At 38.6% G+C, this 21,803-nt stretch overlaps 1 protein-coding gene across 37 annotated transcripts in view; it reads right to left on the reverse strand.

The window, feature by feature from the left end:
• LOC103033831 (calcium/calmodulin-dependent protein kinase type II subunit beta) overlaps window positions 1-21,803 on the reverse strand; it is a 79,264-nt gene that overhangs the window by 36,374 nt on the left and 21,087 nt on the right. For 29 of the 37 annotated variants that reach the window (XM_049468427.1, XM_049468418.1, XM_049468422.1 and 26 more), the window contains exons 6-12: window positions 10,341-10,413; window positions 5,266-5,368; window positions 4,950-5,033; window positions 2,948-3,042; window positions 2,725-2,847; window positions 1,232-1,315; window positions 351-393 (exon numbers count right to left, since the gene is read on the reverse strand). In XM_049468427.1, the coding sequence (XP_049324384.1) occupies window positions 351-393; window positions 1,232-1,315; window positions 2,725-2,847; window positions 2,948-3,042; window positions 4,950-5,033; window positions 5,266-5,368; window positions 10,341-10,413 (605 nt within the window). Of the gene's footprint in view, window positions 1-350; window positions 394-1,231; window positions 1,316-2,724; window positions 2,848-2,947; window positions 3,043-4,949; window positions 5,034-5,265; window positions 5,369-10,340; window positions 10,414-16,139; window positions 16,213-21,803 lie in introns of all 37 variants that reach the window. The other 8 variants (XM_049468417.1, XM_049468421.1, XM_049468451.1 and 5 more) reach the window with 1 other exon arrangement.

Raw genomic sequence — 21,803 nt, forward strand, 5'->3', positions numbered from 1 at the left:
GTAATTAAATTAAACAGCTACAGTAATTATAATATCAAATACATATAATATCAGCTCAGTATTACACAAATACTCCTGATTTCAGTATTGGAATTATAAAATAAAAAAACAAGGAATTTATTTTATATTTCTATTACTGCCCAATACACGGTTCAGTTAATCTGAAGTTTGTTATAGTTATAGACATTTAAAGACAATTTTCCAGGTGGGTCTAAGACTTTTGCACAGTAGTGTTTTGGAGGAAACTGTAGCTGTGAATAAGCTGGTGATTTATCCACAGGTTTAACTGGATATGTGGATAAAATATTCCTGGTTGGAGGATTGCAGCTGTGGGACTGACATTTACTTACCAGAGAAGTTCCTAGACACCAGCATGGTGGTCAGAATGGCCCCCTGAGAGAAACAGGCCACAGAGCAATCAGTTACAGACCCAGGCATGCACACGCCAGTGGAATTTGGAGCCAATACCAACGCCCCAAAACTGTTACATCACAGTCTTCACTAATTTTATTTGACTTGTTTATTTCCTTTACTTGCAGCCAGAGGCAATGTCCAGAGAAGGGAGGAATTCTGATTGGAAGCTAAAAGCTAATGCTAGGCCAAAAAGGGATAACTGAAATAAGCGCTTCTACACTTAGCATTAGCATTAGCATAGGACTGAGGAAAAGGCTAAAAAAGCTCAATTCTAACCCAACAGACTACAACTACAGTTTTATTAGTAATCTAACTGTGCACAGAGAGAGAGAGGTCTGCAAAAGTATCTAGTAAATTATGGTACCCAGAATTATACAAAATTATAATTATATCATATTTATTTGTCGCTTTTGTCGTCCCATGCTTGTCTTTTTTAGTAGTGTTTTTAATATCTACTACTTTCTTCCACGCTTCATTATTGTAGTGTAGATTTACATCCAGCGCTCGTTTGACTTATTTGACTCATCTAAATAAGAAAAAAAAACATGGCGACACCACTGTTCCTTACTAGTTTCTCCAGCAGAATGTGCACAGGTTCGGTGCCTACTATTTATATATGAAATCACAACTTAAAATATTGAATAAACAAATAATTCTCTATAGTTTATTGTCTGCATACTGTACTAATCTATATCTGTTGGGAATCGTTTGATATACTCTTTAAATATAGAGAAAAAAAAGCTGTTCAAATATGACAAAAAAAATAAAAATGCGCTTTTTTGTGTAAAAATCCATTTCAGTAAAGGAACTTGCAGACCTTGAGTTTCCTCCTGGCGTTGAACTTCTTCAGGCACTCTACTGTCTCTTGTCTGTGCATCATGGAGGCCACAGTGGAGCGTTGCTGTGAAAGAGACAGACTGAATTAGAAACACATATCAGCTCAGAGCCGTGTGAACGTTCTGCAGGAACATGTCAATGCTGTGCTAACGTTATGCAACATATTGGCCATCTGTTCTATTAGTATACAGTATTCTGATGGTGATTATCAGTAGTGCAGTGTGCACTGATGGAGTGGTATATATAGCTGTAACTGGGCAGCGGCTATAGCTCTGGTTCTAGATCAATAATGAATTAACTTATGGCTATACAAAGTGCAAACCATCACTGATCATCAGTAAATTTTATTTGACATTTCATTTGAAGGAAATTAAGGGATCTGGAGGAAGAGTGGAGAGACACACAGTCCAAACTGCTCGAGGTTTAGTGTGAAGTTTCCACCAATCAGTGATGGTTTGGAGAGTCATGTCTGTCATCTGCTGGTGTTGATCCACTGTGTTTTATTATCGAGTCTAAAGTCAGAGCAGTTTTGTTTTCCCACAAAAAATCTTACAGCACTTTATGCTTCTTCCTTCTGCTACTGACAACTTTTATAGAGATGTAGATTTCATTTTCCAGCAGGATTTGGCACACTGCCCACACTGCTTAAAATACCAGTTGATTTTATATAATATTCTAATTCTCTGAGACACTCATTTGAATTAGATTTTTTATTGGCTGTAAGTCAAAATCAATAACAATAAAAGAAATAAAAGCCTAAAATAGATCACTCTGTGTTTAATACATCTATATAATATGCACTGTAAACCCATATGTTTTCTGTTTTACATAAAATTGAATATTTATAAACAATACTCAACTATTTTGAGTTAGTTATACATGTGTGGGCACATAAACTGTACTATTCAAACTGAGATCTTTGAGTTGAATTGACTTATTATAACTGAGTTTAGTCTGTTGTCATTAACTGCTTCTTTTCTATTGGCTTCTGTCACAATCTATTTGCATACTGGGCGTGTCCAACAGTTTCTGACAGACACTCACCATCAGTGTGTAGTGATTCCCCCTGGGCTAGCTTACAAATAAATCAACTTCCCCTTTAGTTGTAATAACTGGATGTTTTAATTTATGCTAACTCAAGTTTTTATTCCCTATTACTTAACTTTTTTAAGGCAACCGGTTTCCTCAGATTTTTTAAGTAAATTCAACTTATCCGGGCTTACAGTAAATGAGTTTCACATTTTGAACTGACTCACTGAAATAAAGTAACTTTTCAATGATATTTTAATTTTTTGAGATACATTTGTATATATTTCTTTTCTATTTGATTACTGGTTGTGCCCCCCAGTTTCCGACTCTCACCATCAGTGTGTAGTCTTTCCCCCACATCACCATACATGATGATTAACTAAAGCATAGAGATGGAGATACAGTAGGCTTGTGGGTCTCAGGATGTCAGGATAGAGAACTTACGCAGACCCATGGGTGTTTAAGAGCTTCCTGTGCAGTGATCCTTTTGGCTGGGTTGATGGTGAGCATCTGGTTAATGAGGTTCTTGGCTTCAGGGGTGACTGTGTCCCACTCTGGAGAAGGAAACTGCAAAACAACACACACACACACACACGGACAGTACATGAGTGACTGAGCGAAATGTGAGAAGTAAAAGTGTTCTCAGGGTAAAATGTACAGGTCTTACGTCGTAAGCTCCGGCTTTAATCTGCTGGTAGAGTTTGTGCTGGTCCTCATCCCAGAAAGGAGGGTAACCCACCAGCAGGATGTAGAGTATAACACCTGTGTAGACAAATATATAAATAAAGATATAATATAAATCCATATTATATTAAGAACTACTTAACTAAGTAAAGAAAAAAAAGTACTTTTTATAAGAAATATTAATTAAAACTTGTGGAAAGTATCCTCAAGTGCAGTCGCAAAAAGACCATCAAAAACATTATGATGATGAAACTGGCTCTTATCAGGACCAACCCCAGGAAAGGAAGAGCAAGAGTTTTAAGAGTTTTCTCTGTTGTACAGGAAAAGTTCATCAGAGATTCCAGCCTCAGAAACCGCAAGTTAACAAACAGCTCCTCAGATAATTATTTTGTTACAATGCTAATTTAACTTTCTTACAGAAGCACATATATGACCATTCTTAGTTAAAGCAGCATTATGTGAAAATTGGAATTGTAACTACGCTTTGAGCTACCAAAAATGCCCAATTTTAGCCCCATTTTTTATTTTTTATTTTTTTTATTGCTGACTCCGTTGCAATGTGTAAACTGCTAAAAAAAAATTGAGATTGATCCCTAATGCCTCACAACTCTAAATCTAGTAAAGTGAAAAGAGTTACGAAATAGAAGTTAGACATGCCGCTACCTACAGCAAGACATGTGTGAAGTTATCTATTTTCTCATCCATGATCTTTTATTTTATTCAAAGCATATTGCTTGTTTCTTCTGAACATCCACTTTGGAAGACATTAAAGACATGCTTTACACATGCTTTTCTGGACAAGCTGAGAGATACAGAAGCATGAGGACTGTGTAATGGTTGTTCTGTCCACTTCACCAGAGTTAAAAAACGCAGTTGGCAGTATGCCGAGTTCCAGAACAGCATTGATAGACACGCTATTCTCTCTGATACAAGTCAGAAGAGCATCAACGCGATTCTGAATCTGATATTTTATGATAATAATGCTACATAATGCTGCTTTTATGTTTTATGTGAGTGTGAATTGTTTGTGTACTGACTGTGACTGTACATCTGCATAATAAACAGTTCAGAAAAAAAAAAAAAAGCTTCTATGAATTTATACAGATTACCTCCCACCCAAAACAAAACACATGAAAACACATCTCCCCAGAGGGGCCTGATGAAAGGTGTGTGTTGGGGCTTTAGGCAGTGGATTGTGTCGAGACTGTGAGAGGAGTAAAAGCTGCACTCAAACACAAAGACCTCTCCAGAGAGCAGCAAACACAAGAGCTCTCAGAGAGCCAGGTCTGATCCGTCTGTACCGCAGAGAGAGAGAGAGAGAGAGAGAGAGAGAGAGAGAGAGAGAGTGAGAGAGAGAGAGAGGGAGAGAGAAAGAGAGAGAGAGAGAGAGAGAGAGAGAGAGAGGGAGAGAGAGAGAGAAAGAGAGCGGTAGAAAGAGAGAGATGAACTTATCCTGAGCAACACAGGTAACTCTTGCCATTCCTTTCCTGGAGCAGTCCTGATGAGTGCCAGTTTAATCATAGTCTTTATTTCTTAAAGTATTTTTTCTTTACTTAATTGGGTTAGAATATGGGTTAGAACATAATAGGGGTATTCACTGTATACCAATAACAATACATATATATGTATACTGTATATTAACAGAAAGAGAGAGACATATTCTTTGCAACAGAGGTAACTCTTGCCCTTCCTTTCCTGGAGCAGTCCTGATGAGGGCCAGTTTCATCATAACATTTTTGATAGTTTTTGCCACAGCACTTGAAAATAATTTCAAAGTTCTTGAAACGTTTCTGATTGACTGACCTTAATTGTTTTGAAGTCATTTTTTTTTCTTTACTTAGTTAAATAGTTATTGCTATAATATAAATTAGAACATTACTCAAATAGAGCTGTTGTAGTGGTATAGCGGCATATATCACTACAAGAAAGAGAGATACAGAGAGAGAGAGAGAAAGAGAGAGAGACAGAGAGAAGGCCCGACTCACCACAAGCCCAAATGTCCACAGGTTTCCCATAAGCCTCTTTTCTCAGCACCTCAGGAGACAGGTACCCTGGTGTTCCGGCGAATCCTGTGTGGCGCATCCAGATACGAACAGAAACAGTTAAACACCAGTATCTTAAAATGTGCCTTATAATCCATTGCATCTTATGTATGAAAATAGACCAAAAATAAGACGTTCTTTAAAAGTGTTCCTTATAATAAGGTGATTAATGTACCCTTATTCTAAAGTGTTAATTTTACAATAAATAAACAAAAAATTCTAAACTTCTGAATGATAATTATTGATAATATTTACATACCAAACCAGGCCTGCTGGTCCCCCTGCACCTCTATGGCCAGGCCAAAGTCGGCCAACTTCACCGCCGCGTTCTTACATTTGCTGGCGAGGAGCAGGTTCTCCGGCTGTGGGGAAAATCAGAGGTGCACTCAGATTACCAATAAAATAACGACCACTTACACACACTCCACACAAACACACACACACACATACACACACGCAGATACTGAAGATTCATAGAGAGTGTGTCCCAATTGTGTAACCCTTGCTCTTGCTTTTCCTGGGGCAGTCCTGATGAGTGCCAGTTTCATCATAACCTTTTTTTGATGGTCTTTGCCAATGTCCTGTATAAAGGTCTTAAGATGTTTCGAGTTGACTGACCTTTACTTGAGTAGTTGAGTAGTTGTTGCTTCTTATAATCTGGATTAGAACATTACTCAAATATTCACTATTCACTGTATACCTGTAACTCTACCTCTTCACTACTTTACTTTAACTGATGCTCTCAAACATCAACATTAAGAGACGAGAAATTCAAGAAATTCAAGTAATTAACTCTTGATGAGTTCAGCACAGCTGTTAACTGAAAGCCTGAATTCCAGGTGACTCTGCCTCATAAAACTGACTGAGAAAATCCAGCTATTCCAACAGAGTGCACATACTCTTTTGTGTACACCTTAATGCTACTGGAAACAAAAAATACACTAAAGTGTACTTTGCTTAAAATTGCTTAAAAATACATTTTATGAAAATACAGGGAAAGTATATTTAATGTGTATTCTCATAAAGTATATTAAATAAAAAAAAGCTAATGAACTGGGACATGGCTGGGAAAAAAACGCCATTATAAGGAGAATGGGGGCCCAAGAACGGGCGGAAACTAAGGTCACGGCGAGTGTGACAGAGAGAGACAGGGGAGGTAAATAAACAAAAGCTCACCAGAGAAGCATTTTATTTTTAATTCTTTTCATTGTCGTTCATTATAGTTTAAACAACCTAATGGGCCAGATGTTTCACGCTTGTGAGCCGCCTATTGCCGACCCCTGGTCTAAAGCTTTCAGAGAGCGTTCTGCTGCATTTCTCTACAGAACATCACGATAATCATCATACTGAAGAGCTGAAACAGTGCTGATGATTAAAGACTGGAGGTCAGGCAGTGTGATGTCTCAGTGTGTGAGAGAGCGAGGTGCTCAGGCTGGGTTAGACTGTGCTGTGAAGGTCAGAGATGCAGTCGTCTGGACGTTAGATCAGATCATCAGCGTTTACACTTCACCTCCCCGCTGAGATCAAACGCTGCCCGCGGCTCCGCGTGACCCGTCACACTACTCCCACTCATCCAGATGCCGACGCACATGGACCGGCTCGAACCATCACGCACAGAACCACAGAACCATGATGTCTGCACTGATCTGAGCTTACACAACATTTTTAAAGAATAAATCCTGTTGGATTTCGTGGCATTTACGTCAACAGTGGAATGTCAAACTGCTATTGACTTTGGCGTGTTCGTATCTTAACAGTGCAGCACTTTTGCACGTCTCAGCGCACAAAGAGACAGAAACTGAGCTGCTCGTTCACACTGTGAAGATACACCAGCAGCTCATTTAAGAGAACAGTAATGTTATTTTATTCTTTATTATTCTGTTTATTGTTGATGTAAAAGTCAGGTTTGTGCTGAAGTGTGTTTATTTGTGAGTGAAACTAGTGGGATGTAAATGCATTGAGGGCACTAAAACGGGCTCCTGCATAGCTAAGATTGGATTGGAGGGTTGACTGTTGTAAGGGTTTTAAGCAGTCAGTGGCACACTAGTATTTCTCTCCACCAAGATAAAAACATGTCAGAAATCCAAAAAGAGCCTGGTGCAACAAGCAATTTTTTTATGATGAATGTATCCCATACAACCTTTTTGAATGTTGCAATCAATGTTCTTGGAACGTTTAATCTGTCAAGTTTTCTGTATGTTCTCAGAATGTTTTTACTTAACGTTTTTAACCTCCTTAGAGCTGGCGTCCACATGTGTAGACATAACATTTTGGGTTGTCTAGACCACATAAATAATTTTTTTTCTACAAGGGCCTAGTGTTTTCTTATGAGGCCATTATGCTGCCACCTAGTGGTGGCTGAAGAGTTTAACATGTTAGGAGTAAACACGAGGTAACCGCATGGCCTCCATCCACATGGTTGGGCACGTGCTCGTAAACGTGAGCACGTGTTGAAAGCTGTGCACCTCAGTCCAGCACAGTTTAGCTGCGCAGATATTTCCAGTTACAGCTGAATTCACACTTTTAATCCCAGAAAAACGTATTAAAACTCTTATTTACCTTTTAAAAAGCCATTTAAATGCCTGATTAAAGGGCTGATTACTGTTGTTTTGCTGTTTCCTAATGGGTACGCTATATGAGCAACTTTTAAAAAATTTCAGAACCTTCCTGGAACTTTATTTCTTTTACAATAAAAGATAAAGTTTCAGAATGTTGCTAAAGGTTCTTATAATATTCTCTGTTAACCACCCTTATCTTGAGTTTCAGTACAGATCTACAGAGCTGAGTAATGAAGCCGGGTGTGTGGTGAGGGATGGCAGCTCGCAGGCTGCACTCTGTAATGGTGCCGTGGAGGCGTAAGTTAAACGGACATCATAAAGTGGGCCGGAAGCGTAAACTGTCAGCGGCGGATCTAATAAAACGGGCTGTGAGTGTATCGAGGTATATAAATTATTTTGGCTTCATTCAGGAAATGGGTTTTATGGAGGGCACAGAGAGTTTTGCCAAGCTGCTCTCTGTAATACGACCCGCCAGCACCGCGCTGCACCGGACCCCGGCGAGTCTTTATAAAACGTCTTGGCCTGAAACAGGAGATGACAGCTTCTCCCAGCCAGAGGTTTTAATGATGATTCATAGTGATATCTCTGAGATCTTCTAAAATAGACATTTCAGTGTTGGGAGGACGGAGCTGATTAAATCAGAGGATCAATAAAAACGCTGAGCTGGGCTGCCATCATTACTCAAACACTTTTGGAAAAGATGTTTTTAGAGATGATGCTGGAGCTACATAAAAAAAAAAATATCTGGATATATGTGGATGTTTCCTGTCTTTAGAAAACTGGTGTTGAAAAGAGAAAGAGGGGTCATTTTGTACCCTAAAGTTTTTATTATTCATGTATTTAAGTGCTATAAAGTATTGGGTGAATACCATGCATTATTTAGTATTATAAATTATTTGATAAGTAATATAACTAAAACTATACAGTAACTACTACTGTATTATTTAGTAATTATTTCAAACTACTATATAACTACCATGACACTAATATACTTAACCAATAAATAACTTTAAGATTCAGAAATTAAGGAATAGTAAGTAGTATGTGCCACCTGCTGTACAGGCCTTGAGAATATAAAAGATTAAAATCAGACTAAAGAACAAAAAAAAGGGCAAATTTACAGCGGACTAAGGTGCTGCCACTATAATAGGGAGCTTGCAGTTTTGAATCCCGGTCATGCAGCTTGCCATCGGATGCCGGAGCCCTGAGAGAGCACAACTGAGTTGAGGCATCAGTAGTCTTGGGGCATATACAGCTGGCTAGAAGCTAAATGGGTGGAAAAATTGGCCAGATAAATTGGGAGAAAAACAGGAGAAAATTAGAAATAATAATAAAAAAATTATTCAAAGCTCAAATTTATAAGCTTAAACTAACTAAAATAGTTAACTCAAACAGCATCACTCACTTTAACACATATCACTGCACACATACTACACACAGCCAACATATTCACTGCCCAAGTGTGTGTGTATTTGTGTGTGTGCTGTACTGCAGCCTCACACACTGTGCTGCCTGGTACAGTATTAAGTAGGTTAGGTTGCTTCCGCTCTGGTGGAAGTTGTGCTGGGTGAGAAAGTGGGTTAGAAGGCAGAGGAGAAGAACAGTGTGGGCGTCCGACAGCCATTCCACCTCTCTCTCTCTCTCTCTCTCTCTCTCTCTCTCTTTCGCCACTTCTTTCTCTCACTCTGTTCCCTGTAAAAAAAAGCAGAGCGGCGGGCGAGCGAGGCTTCCTCGTGTGAATCTGTGAATTCTGCCACTCACCGCCGTTATTAATGGAACTAAGATGTTCAGCCACAATGACTGCTCAATGTCACGCTGGACCACGCCGGGGAATAGAAATCCGGAGTGCAGTCTAAGAGCTTACAGAATATCTGTAAATATCTGAATTTAAGACGGTCGGATCATTTTTTTCTGCTTTTACTAAATCACCATGTATACTACATGGGATTTGGGCAACCAGATACCCCTCTGGAGTATCAGAACACTAACCAGATACCCCTCTTAAAAGAGTACATTACTCAAAGCAGTACACTGAGTACCAGAAAACTAACCAGACACCCCTCTACAGAGTACCTCACTAAGCATAGTATAAGTATCAGAGCGTTAACCGGATACCCATATTTAGAGTCCATCAATCAGCACAGTGTAGTGAGGATCAGAACACTAACCAACCAGATAGCCCTCTCGAAAGTGAATCACTTAGCCCAACATAGTGAGGATCAGTACACTAACCGGATAATCATCTTGAGAGTGCTCCACTAAGCCCATGAGCGTGAGTATTAGAACACTAACCGGATAACCCTCTCGAGAGTCAACCACTCAGTTCAGCACAGCGAGTACCAGAAAATGAACTGGATACTCCTCTCGAGAGCACATCAATCATCATAATATAGGGAGTATAAGAGCACTAAACAACCGTATATTAGCATTAAGACTTATATTTAATATATTTAATGTTTTTATGCTTTATGCCTGAACACATTCTCTCATGCAAACTCATGACCCCATTACCAACATGCCAAACATAAAGCATACTGCGATTTCCACACGATTTCAAAGAGATTTAAGTATCGGCGAGATTTCTGAACATGTAGCTTTTAAGATAATCCTCAACTAATCCACCCTCAACTCCACAGACTCTTCAGTATCTTCACACGCTGTTCTGGGTCACCGTCACGCTGTGGGACACCAGAGTGGACAAAAAGACACACGGACAGACAGACACAAACATGCAGCCGCCACCAAACGCAGCGAAAGAACAAGACCCGCCACTCACCTTCAGATCTCGGTGCACCACACCCATTTGGTGGCAGTGAAGCACCGCCTCCAGGATCTGCTGGATGCAATGACTGCATGCAAACACCAGGGGGCGCATGTTAGTCTGAGCAGAGCTACATTCTCTCATGCACAGGCACAGGCAGGGGGTAAATGGGGTAAGGAGGGTATAGAGGGGTAGAATAGACAACTACATCTGCATATAAACATCTTGACCTTTATTAAACATCATAAAAAACATAAAACCTTAAACGCTGTGAGCTCCTGGAAAGAAGATTCACATAAGTGAAGAAAATGGTATCATATCATAAATGTATGAATTTTATACAACGACTGTATATAAGCATGGACATTGTGGATGCATTCGATTAAAGGACCTACAGGAGCAAATTTTACCCTGGACTGCTAGTTTGTCCAGTATTTGTAATGCAGTTTATGTATTTTATCACCAAACTATTTCCATTTCCATCAAATTACAGTAAAGAATCTCTGCAGCTCCTCCAGAGTGACCATTGGCCTCTTGGCTGCTTCTTTAATTTGTGCTCTTTAATTAGGGTTGTCAGTTCAGGTGTGCCATACTTCTTCCATTTTCAGATGATGGATTAAACATCATCAGTTAACTTCTCCACAATTTTATCTCTGACCTGAAAAAGTTTGATCACTAAATAAACTTTAACCCTCAACGGGTGAACATAACAAGAATTAACAGTAACGTTTTAAATGCTATTTGTGCTAGGTTGTGCTGTCCATGCTTATATATATATATAGTCATTATACTTTTATTACATGACAAATTATTCATCAACCAGCTGAAGAATTGGGGTCTTTAAAGGAAGAAACAAAAGCAGAGCAGAGGGAAGAGAAAGAGCACACACAGCAGATTCACATCCTACATCATTCATGTACAGTCAGCAGAGAAGTTAAAAAAAGGAACAATAAGAATCAATAGTCATTAGATCCAGAAGCATCTTCACAAACTTCACAAACAACATCTATAAGACAATATCTGATCAATCCAGCAACATTCAGTACTTTATTCAGTACATTCTCGCTCAGGTGCGCCCTCTAGCAACCTTTTTAGTCATTTTTAGTCATGTTTAAGTCAGTTTTAATGAATTAACATCTCTACATCATGAAAAAACACCATATATAATGCACAAATGCACACCTAATTTATATACACTATATGGACAAAAGTATTGGGAAACCCAATCATTCGTTTTTAATGTTTCTTCTAAAATAAAAGAGTATTTAAAAAGATCCTAGTTTTGTTCGATAGGCTGTCTTCACTGTCAAGAGAGGGCTTTGTATTGCTCTGAGGATTTGATTGCATTCAGCATTCAACAATAAGTAATGCTAAAGTCACACGGCAACAGGTTTATAGGTTTATCTGCTTCCGAGAGACTTTTCTATTGGCTGTACTGTGTGTGCATTTGCACATTTGTGTCAGCAATGGGTGAATCAAACGTTTAAGTTGTAGCAAAAAAGTGCAATATATGTCATGCAACATACTCAGTATATTTCTTCTGCCAGCTCCAATTTATCAAACCTCAAAAATCAAAAAATTGTGATTCATAACAACTACTATAAAAACTACTATATACTATGTACGTAAAAAGCTGAAAACATACATTTTACACTTTGCTTTTACTGACACCGCTATACTGCACTGCTAACACAGGAAGCTAAAGCTAACGCTATACTACTTAACACGAGTCCTCAAAGGGTGAGAATCTCACATTTCCACCCACAGAACGACAGAGAGAGAAAGAGAGAGAGAGAGAAAGAATAATGATTATGAATAATTAACCTGATTTTAAGATTTCTATCCTTCCACACACCTATTTTCCTTTTCTTGTCAATTATGATTAATAATAATTGTTAATCCTGTAAATAACTTAAATAACAATAAGTTCTGTTGTTGTAATTGTATCCATGTGTGTAATTTGTCTTTTATATTTTTATTTTTTCTGTTATATGCTTTGGCAATAGTGTTTCTTATTACATTCATGCCGATAAAACGCTGTTAAACTGAACTGAACTGAGAACAGAGAGAGAGAGAATAGAGAGAGAGAGAGAGAGAGAGAGAGAGAGAGAGTGAGAGAGAGAGAAAGTGAAAGAAAACGGAGGTTCGACAGAAATAGAGTGTAAGAGAGAGAGAGAGACAGTGTGACAGACAGGAAAGGAGCGAGAGGGGAAGCAGAAGAGACAACTGGTAGGAGGAAGCTGAGAGATGAGCTGAGCGAGAGAGGAGGCATTAAAACAGAAATGAGAGAGAGAGAGAGAGAGAGAGAGAGAGATAGCGAAGAGTGGAAGTAAGAGTATTATTAGAGCACACAAATGTCAAAATGTCACCTCAGTGTTGTGTTCAGATGTTCCTTATAATGTAAAGAATAAATGACATATACAATATCTACCTAAAATCAATAAATCCATTACATTTCTGCAAATCAAATTACAACATCAGCTTTAGTGTTAATAACTGAATCATTCATCTATGGTTCAAGGGAATATTAAAGGAAAACTCTAGTGTAAAATGGACTTTTGTTGTAGTAAAACAACCAAATAAAGAGTACTAATCTTTGTTAAATAGCACACCTCCGTTCTCCAACAGCTTTCCGAGATCAAGTAATTTTGGGCTTTTTGCCTAGCATTCTTTACAACGAGTGATTCGGGGCTTATTTTGCCCCAATAAACTGCTTTTTACACCGTTCTCCAGGCTCAAAGTAGCTCCACACTTTATTGTTAGAATCCGTAGAGCTCTGACATTTAAAACAAGGCATTCAAAACTGTCTTTGTTTTTGTTAAACAACGTAATACAAAGTATTTTAGCATTAAAGCAGGGTATTTGTAATGTGTGAAAGCATCCTGAGAAAATCAGGTAAAACTGGTAGAGTTTAGAGATTATAATAGGCGTATTATATAAATGCATGTATATATATATATATGCCTATGACATATATGACATATATATATCAGTACAGTGATGGTGGCGCCCGGAGATTTACCTGCACTACGGGTTGTAAACAGTGTTTTTTATTACTTCTATTATCTTTTATTATTACTATTTTATATTGTTATTAATGCCTCGTTTTAAGTGTTAGAGCTCTTTAGATTCTACCAAGGAGGGGTGGAGACACTTTGAGCCTGAATAATGATATAAAAATGTGATTTTTCAGGGCAAAATATGCCCCAAATCGGCTGAGTGCTGGGCAAAAAGCAAACAAAGCAAACAAAATTACCGGATCTCAGAAAGCTGGGGGAGAGCGTAGGTGTGCTATTCAACAAAGATAAGCACTGTTTATCATGCTTTTCTACACCAAAAGTCAATTTAACACCAGAGTTCTCCTTTAAATCAAAGCATCTGTACTGATTAAAGACCTGTTACGTTATCTACGCACCATTAAAGAAGGTTTAACCACTCAGAAATTTTGTTCTTAACTCATAATAAAAGAACACTTTGTGATTCTAGGATCTTCTAAAGCTATTTGTTTTAGAATGTGAATATATTTTGGATATAATAAATTCGGGTAGCAGAAAGCGGAGAAAGAGTCGGCGTGTCGGGAGCGGGCGCTGATGGAATGAGTCAGGCTGTGTGGGCGTGAGCTGCTGAGAGAGCTGGAGTGTGTTTGTGAGAGAGACAATGTAATAGTGTGAATCCTGGGCAAACATTACGGAGTGTGTACACGGCACGCTCATATGACACGGAGAGCGCCATTCAATCCCACAGCTATTAGTCTGGAAAGGACAGAGAGATTGGGCTTCCCTGTGCCCTGTCAGCAATGCCAGACCACTGCCCTATCAGATATCTCCCAGTGAGTGAGGGAACACCGTGCTCTCGGCTGAAGCTTATTTTCTGTCGGGGGGGTGACACGTGGTCGGGCTCAGCGGACAGGGCTGTGTGAATCGGTAGTGTTGGGCAACATTTAATTTTTTAGGATTGCTGATCGGTCTACTTAACATCTCAGTAAATTATAGAAGTTAGAAATTATTATGTTACTTTTTCTTACATAGTAAATGAATAGTGAAGTGATCTATCAGACTATGAAGGAACACATAAGGGATAATGTAGTAACTTAGTAAACAAACCTAAATACTCTGTGAAGTATTTAGCTGCTCTTATCTGGGGAGCTGTTTGTTAACTTGTTGTTTCTAAGACTGGTAACTCTGATGAACTTATCCTGTACAACAGAGGTAACTCTCACTCTTCCTTTTCTGGGGTGGCCCTGATGAGTGCCGGTTTCAACATCATAACATTTTTGATGTAGGTAGATAGATAGATAGATAGATAGATAGATAGATAGATAGATAGATAGATAGATAGATAGATAGATAGATAGATTAACATGTCACAGCATGCACTCAAATCCTAATATCAAGTAGAAAGTAGAAAGCTTTCCCAGTTACTCCAACAAAAGCAAGATTTTTTTTTTCATCTTAAAACCCTTGATTTCAGAAGAAACAACAAATGAGTTGGTGTTCCAAACTTATGTCCGTATATTGTAATTTCTCATTTAAAACATGTTCCCTTAATGCACATTTCAGGAAATAATACCTGAAAAACGTATTTATCGTCAGCAAGTATTTCTGTATGTGTGTGACTGTAACACTGGCTGTGCCCATCATTCAAATTCTGCAGTCTGGACACCTCAGTCAAGCATTCATTTTTCAGAACGAGGGACTTTATTCTACTATTCTACAGCAAACTAGCACAGATATATAAAAACACAGTATATTTAAAAAAATAAAACCATGAGATATTACTCATATCAGACAGGGACAGAGAGAAAGAGAGAGAGAGATAGAAAATGCTGATAAAACTGATACTTATTTTTTTTTAATCAATCAATCAATTAATTAATGGTCTCATTCCATTGTTTTTTCTCATTATTTTTTTTAATATCTATTTGTCGACTCTAATGTGAATGAATGCTGTGTGAGCCCCAGCAGAGCCAACCAGGCAGTGGGAACAAAACCCTGGGGTGGATTTTTACTTTTAACTAGTGTGAACAGAACTGTTCTGAACATACACCTACCTATCTCAGTTGTACTTGGCTGGTGGTGTTTTTCCTCCATAGACTAATTCTAACCATTTGTTTCTTAGCTCTGAATTACTGGGTAAAGTATATAAACACTGATGTGTTATTCGCACAAATAACACAGGAATGAACTGCATGCTGTTCCTAGCACTGTTAGTTATCTCCTATCTGACGAGACGGCGTCGCTCCCCGGCTTCAGCTCTGTCTGTGGGCGGTCCAGAGCCGAGGTGGGCGGGGCCATGAATACTAATTCACAGGTTGACATAGACACGGTGCTTTTTCTGATCGACTCATTTTTCTGAGTATTTTCTTTAACTAGTTACTGCAGACAATAGAGGTTGAGGAAGAGTTTAAGATTCAATAGAGACCTATTGTATTTCACAAAGAACAAGAGAAAGTGGATTTTAGAGGAAGGAGACCTTTAATTAATTAATGCTTTGGCAACACTGTAATTTACTTAGCTTCTTTAAATTGAATATAATTGAAAAGAGAAAGCGAGAATAAAAAGAGAGAGAGAGAGAGAGAGAGAGAAATAGGAGAGATAGGTAGGCCGGGTAGGTTGCTGTTTATGCAAGAAAACAAGATGCTTTAGGAGTTAGAAGAAGTGGTCAGCTGTTCCAGAGCATCAAGTGCAGCTTAAAGTGCAGAAACAGGAACCGGGATCATCCAAACAGCTCAGACAGACAGATAGACAGACAGACAGGTCACTGAGGCAGGCATCGCAGGTCTCATGCAGTGGTCAGTGCACTCGCCGTACTGACCTTCAGGTCCCTGTGCACTATGTCATGTTGGTGAATGTGACTGACACTGTCTAGTATCTGATGGATGCAGTGACTGCGAAGACAAGACAGAGAGGGAAGGACAGAGAAAAGGAAAAAAGGTGGAGGTAAGACGATGGGGCCAGGTGTGCGCTGGTGTGGGGGGGGGATGGTGTAGTGGGCGGGGTCAGTAATGTGGAAAGAAGCTCTATGAGCACACTGACTGCTCTATACAGGGTATAGTAAGTGGAGTGGAGCTACTGCGCTTAAAATACAACAATATGGAGGACAAGAGACTCACAATCCCACACCTGAAACATGGATAAAATGTGGAGAACTTCGGAAATATTGTGTTATAAAGTTATAGTCAAGACCATATCAAGAGCAAGACCCGAATAATGAATATCGGCTCATATTTTCAAAATTTGGCTGAATAAATGAAAATGACTGAACAATATCACACTTTTGTACTATGCAGTAGTGAAAAAATATATTCATGAATATATTCATGAAAATATTCATTTGTCTTATTTCAGTTTCTTCAGTTTTCAATGTGCATTAATTCTGATCTGACTGTTCGTCAAACTTCTTTATATGTACATTAAATATGTTTTGGAGGTCCCAAAGCAAAATGATGAAATTAAAATATCCGATTCATTGTGTTCTTGGTTGTGCACACATCCAGACACATATCTGTGACACATATGATGTAAAAAATCAGATCTGAACGACCTTTCTGTTCAGGCTCAGCTAAATTCACAAAAGAAAGTGACCCAAGTTGCCACACAGATAGCTATATAAAAAAAAATAATGGGGCCCAAAGCAAAATGATCAGAATTGAAAATATTATATTCAACAGGTCCTATTTTAGCGATCTATAGGCGATCCGTCAACCATGCAACTTTATTTAGGACATGTCATGTGTCTTTGCTATCGTAACAATGGGAAAAGTACCCCTTGTGTGGCTCAAAACTAGCAAAAGCTATGTACTGATTCTCTTAATCAATCATGGGTGTGGTTAATTTTGGGGCGTAAAGTGAAATTAACCAATCAGTGTGTCTCTTGTTCATCATTCCCTGGTGAGCTCTGACTTTGGCAGATTGATATTTTAACTGAGCTGCTCGTTTAGGCTGTGAAGGTGTGCCTGGAGCTCATTTACAGGAACAGCAATGTTGTTTTATTTTGTATTCTGTTTATTGTTAAGGTAAAAGTGACTGATTTCTATATGATATATGAAAGTATCCTAAACTGTACATGAAAATGTCAGATTCAGTGTGTTTCTGTCGTTCCTGCTGCCACATATATAACACATGTCTGTGTCCACATAAAACCACATAACAGACATGGATTTGGGCCTCTTTTACCTGCTGTGTGAAAGTATTAATAATATACTGATATAATAAAATAATAACACTCTGGTCTAACAGTCAGTCTCTGGTTCTAAAGCTCTTATCGGTTCTGCTGAGAGGACTCTGGACGGTTGGATGGGCTGCGGGGGCGGCCGCCGGTACCTGTGAGTAATAAACGGAGTGAATGGGATGCGTACGTGTGAGAAGGTGTGTGTGTGAGTGTGTGTGTGTGTGTGTGTGTGTTGGCGTGTTAGTAAATGTGTATGAGTGTGTGTAGAGCGAGCTGGCAGTGCCGGGCGTGTGGCGGAGGCTTATGTCAGAGCTGACACACTAATTATCTGTGTGTTAATTAGGGTCCTACTTTCAGCGCTCTCTAAGGAGGGAGGAGGGGCAGTGGGACGCTAAAGCAAGCGGGTGCTGGGGGGCGAGGGTGTGGCCTGTGCTGGGGGGGGATATCGGTTAGGGATGGGGTGGTCTTCTATCTATAGAATGGCGACTACAGTATTTGATTCTTGAGGAAATTAGCAGATATATTGTATATTACTGAATGACAGCTAGCCAACTGGATAATAAAGGTCAGGCTGCAGCACAGCTATGCTAGGCTAAAGCTAGGCTAAAGCTAGGCTAAAGCTAGGCTAAAGCTAGTGTATTTCTATTCTATTACATTTCTGTATAATAATTAACGGCTAATCTTACTTTTTTTTACACAGCGAACATCAATGTCTACAGTCAAATGATCTAAATTGAGAACACAATGCAGTGTGAGCTGCTACATTCAGATTATTCAGGTTACTATTCTTCTTATTATTAAATAATACTAAGTCAACAATTGTAAACAAATATTTTTATTATTAATAATATTTGTAGTATTTTAATATGTTAAAAATGTGAAAAATGATGATTTTTGTGACAGTGACGATGTGCTACATTCTTGTCACATTTTATTCTGTCAGATTCTTTATTACAATATTATTATGAATATTCATGTAATTAAGTAACCTGTCTTGTGTGAGTGTGTGGCCAGCCATTTAGCCATGAACACTAGACTGTTATTTAAAAAAAGGCAGGTTTAGGTGAGAGAGTAAGGTGAAAATAAATGATGGGATTTTTTGGCCAGTGTGAGCAGATGCTTAGAAAAATCCATACTGAGTTATTAGTAGCTTTCAGCTTTTAACTATTTAAATTAGACCAGATGTTTCAAATGAAAGTAGCACATCTGTCTCCAATATATAATAGTTTAATTTAATAATAAACCTCTGATTCTAGAATTGTTTTTGTTAATAGTATTTTTAAATAACAGTGACAATACGATAATTTGTTACCCAACATTCACTCACATCATATGTTGTTTTTTTCTACCAATTTAAGGGTTCCTGTTTATAGACTATATAGAATTAAAGTTTTACGCTTTTTTTAACGCCACCTTAAAGACAGATTCTCATTGGCTGCTCTGGGATCGAAATCTAAACACATGTTGTCAAGAATCACGAGTTTCTGCTCATTTTCTCACTTTAGAGTGAGTCATACTGAGACCTAAACCACATCTGCACGTCAGAGCGACCTTCACACAGACCTGGATGTGGTTTGAGTGGGTAGAGAGGAGGAGTCTGTGGACGGAAATGATTAGTGTGACTATTGTCTTCTAATGTTTACTACATTATCCTCATCTTAAACTGATTTTTTAAAAATTCACAATAGAACATAGAACACATATGAGATGTTTTTATCATTTAATTAAAAATCTACGAAAATGAAATTATATCTATCAGAAGTTAAAGGCAGCAATGAGCCTCAAAAGAGTTGGGACCAGGAAACAAAAGGTTTGAAAACAGCTGCAACAGATGCAATTTACATCTAAGTCAAATTACTGCCTATAGGAATGAATAAAATTGAGTTAATGTTCTTCATAAAATGGCACTTTTGATCCACAGATCAAAAATAATTATAATGTTTCATTTTTGATTGGAGCAAAAAATCAAAAGCACACAATAAAAACAGTTTTTAATGTTATATTCAAAAAAGAAAAATGTTCAGATTTTTGATTCTCAACTGAATATGATATACAGATTTTTCAATACTGTAAAGCTTAGTTCAAGTCAGCTCTTTTTGAGCCCTCTCTACTTGAGCCTGCTACTTTTAAGCCATCATTATTTAAGCCAGAGTCCACTCTTTTCGAGTCTGCTCTTTACAATTCTGCTCTTTTCAAGCCCCCTTCACTTAAACCTTCTCCTTTTACGTCAGTGTACAACATATGATCTGCTTTTATATTCAATTGTAATTAAAAGATGGGTCTATAAGATTTGTCAAGCATTGTGTTCTGTTTTTATTTACATTTATTTGCATTTTACAGCGACTGTTTTACTTTAAAAGATGTCATTTCTACCTGCTGAACTGCCTGATGGGTAAAATCTAAAATCAAATGTATACAGAATTCAGCTTAGAAACCTCTGTAATTAAAATGTCAAGTATTTTATATTGTGAAAATCTGTATTTTTACTTTTTTCACTTGTCTCACCCCTTCCACTGCACTACCTGCACTGTAAACCAGTGTACATGAACTATATGCCTCTTTCTGTTTGAAAATATTGGTCATGGTTGCAACAAGCCTGCTTTTCCCTTCCTCCAGATCTCACACTGCCTCGTTTGGCATCTTCTACCCTATCTCCTTCCTCACTATCTCTCTCTCTCTTCCTCTCTCTCTCTCTTCCTCTCTCTCTCTCTCTTTCTATTTCTCACTGTGTGTCTCACGCCCCCACAATATGCCCACGCAGTCAAATTGATTAAAGTCCCTCTCCTGAGGGGTACTGCAAGAGTGTGTGTGTGTGTGTGTGTGCTGCGCTAGGTGTGAGTGTGTGAGAGAAGACGAGTGTCAGAAAGAAAGGTGGTGGGGGGGCGAGAAGGAATTAAATGAAAGACAAGAGTGAAGATGGTGGAGAGGGTCCTGTGGAAGGTGGTATCTGCAGGGTTTGAGACGCGGCGCTGCTGCTGCTGTCGCCGCCCACGCTGAAAATCCGCCTGCCTTCTATCAGACAATCACAGGAAATTTATCAGCTACTGCTCAAAATACGGCCGCCGTGCTCTCGGGAGGGTCACGTGATGACTGCACTGGTTTTACTGTATAATAAACTGAGTTAAACTGTACGTAAACATGTATGTAATCTGTGCGCTTCGAATAATAAATGTGCATGCGTTAGTATTACCACAGAAATGGTGCACAAAAATGTATAAATCAAAAAGGGTGTTCAAAAATATCAATATATATATAAGTATTACGATTTTATGTTTTGCAATACTGTATCAAGGTCCTTTTAAGCCCCCCTACTTGAGCATGCTACTTCTAAGTCATCTTGTCATCTTCATATAAGCCAGCTCTATTCAAGCCTGCGCCATTCGAGTCTACTCATTTTGAGCCCACTTCTTTTGAGTCTACGTTTTTACAAGTCAACACCTTTCAAGCCCCCTCCACTTAAGCCTGCTCCTTTTAGGCCCCTCTACTTGAGCCTGTTCATCTTAAGGCAGCTTCTTTCGACTAAGCTCCTTTCAAGCCCCCTCTACCTAAATCTACTCTTTTTGGTCAACTCCTTTTGAGCCTTCCTACTTGAACCTGCTCATTTTGAGGCAGCTTTATTTAAGCCAGCTCCTTTCAAGCCTGTGACTTTTGAGTCCACTGCTTTCAAGTCAGCTCTTTACGAGTCAGTTCCTTTCAAGCCCCCTCCACTTAAAACAACTTCTTTTAAGTCATTTTTTTTCAAGCTTGCTCCTTTCCAGCCCCCTCTACTTGAGCCTGTTCATTTTGAGGCAGCTTCTTTCGAATAAGCTCCTTTCAGGTACTCTACATTTCAGTCTGCTCAGTTTAAATCAACTCCTTTTGAGCCCCCACCACTTGAGCCTGTTCATTTTGAGGCAGCTTCATTTAAGTAAGCTCCTTTCAAGCCTGCGCCTTTTGAGTTAACTCCTTTTGACTCCACCTCCTTACGAATCAGTAAGAATTTTAATGATTTTTTGAACTGACGTTTGATTGATACAAATCACACTATATGGCCTTGCTTAGAGTGTTGCTATATTTATGTATCACATTCTATAATTTAATATATTAAATTTTTCTGTGTTCTTTACAACACACAGCTGAAGCTTTGTGCGTAACTGGAAGGAAGGTAGAGAATGAACTGAATGAGCTGCAGAGATGAGACTGGATTACGGGAGACAGGGGTGTGGTGGAGAATGCGGGATGGGAAAAAAAGGCACAAAGACAGGAGGCAAAAGAACCAAAACAACGTAATAAAAAAAAATAATAAAAACAACAACAATGTAAAGAGCA

The sequence above is a fragment of the Astyanax mexicanus genome, chromosome 20, assembly GCF_023375975.1.
Source record: "Astyanax mexicanus isolate ESR-SI-001 chromosome 20, AstMex3_surface, whole genome shotgun sequence".
Taxonomy (NCBI): domain Eukaryota; kingdom Metazoa; phylum Chordata; class Actinopteri; order Characiformes; family Acestrorhamphidae; genus Astyanax; species Astyanax mexicanus.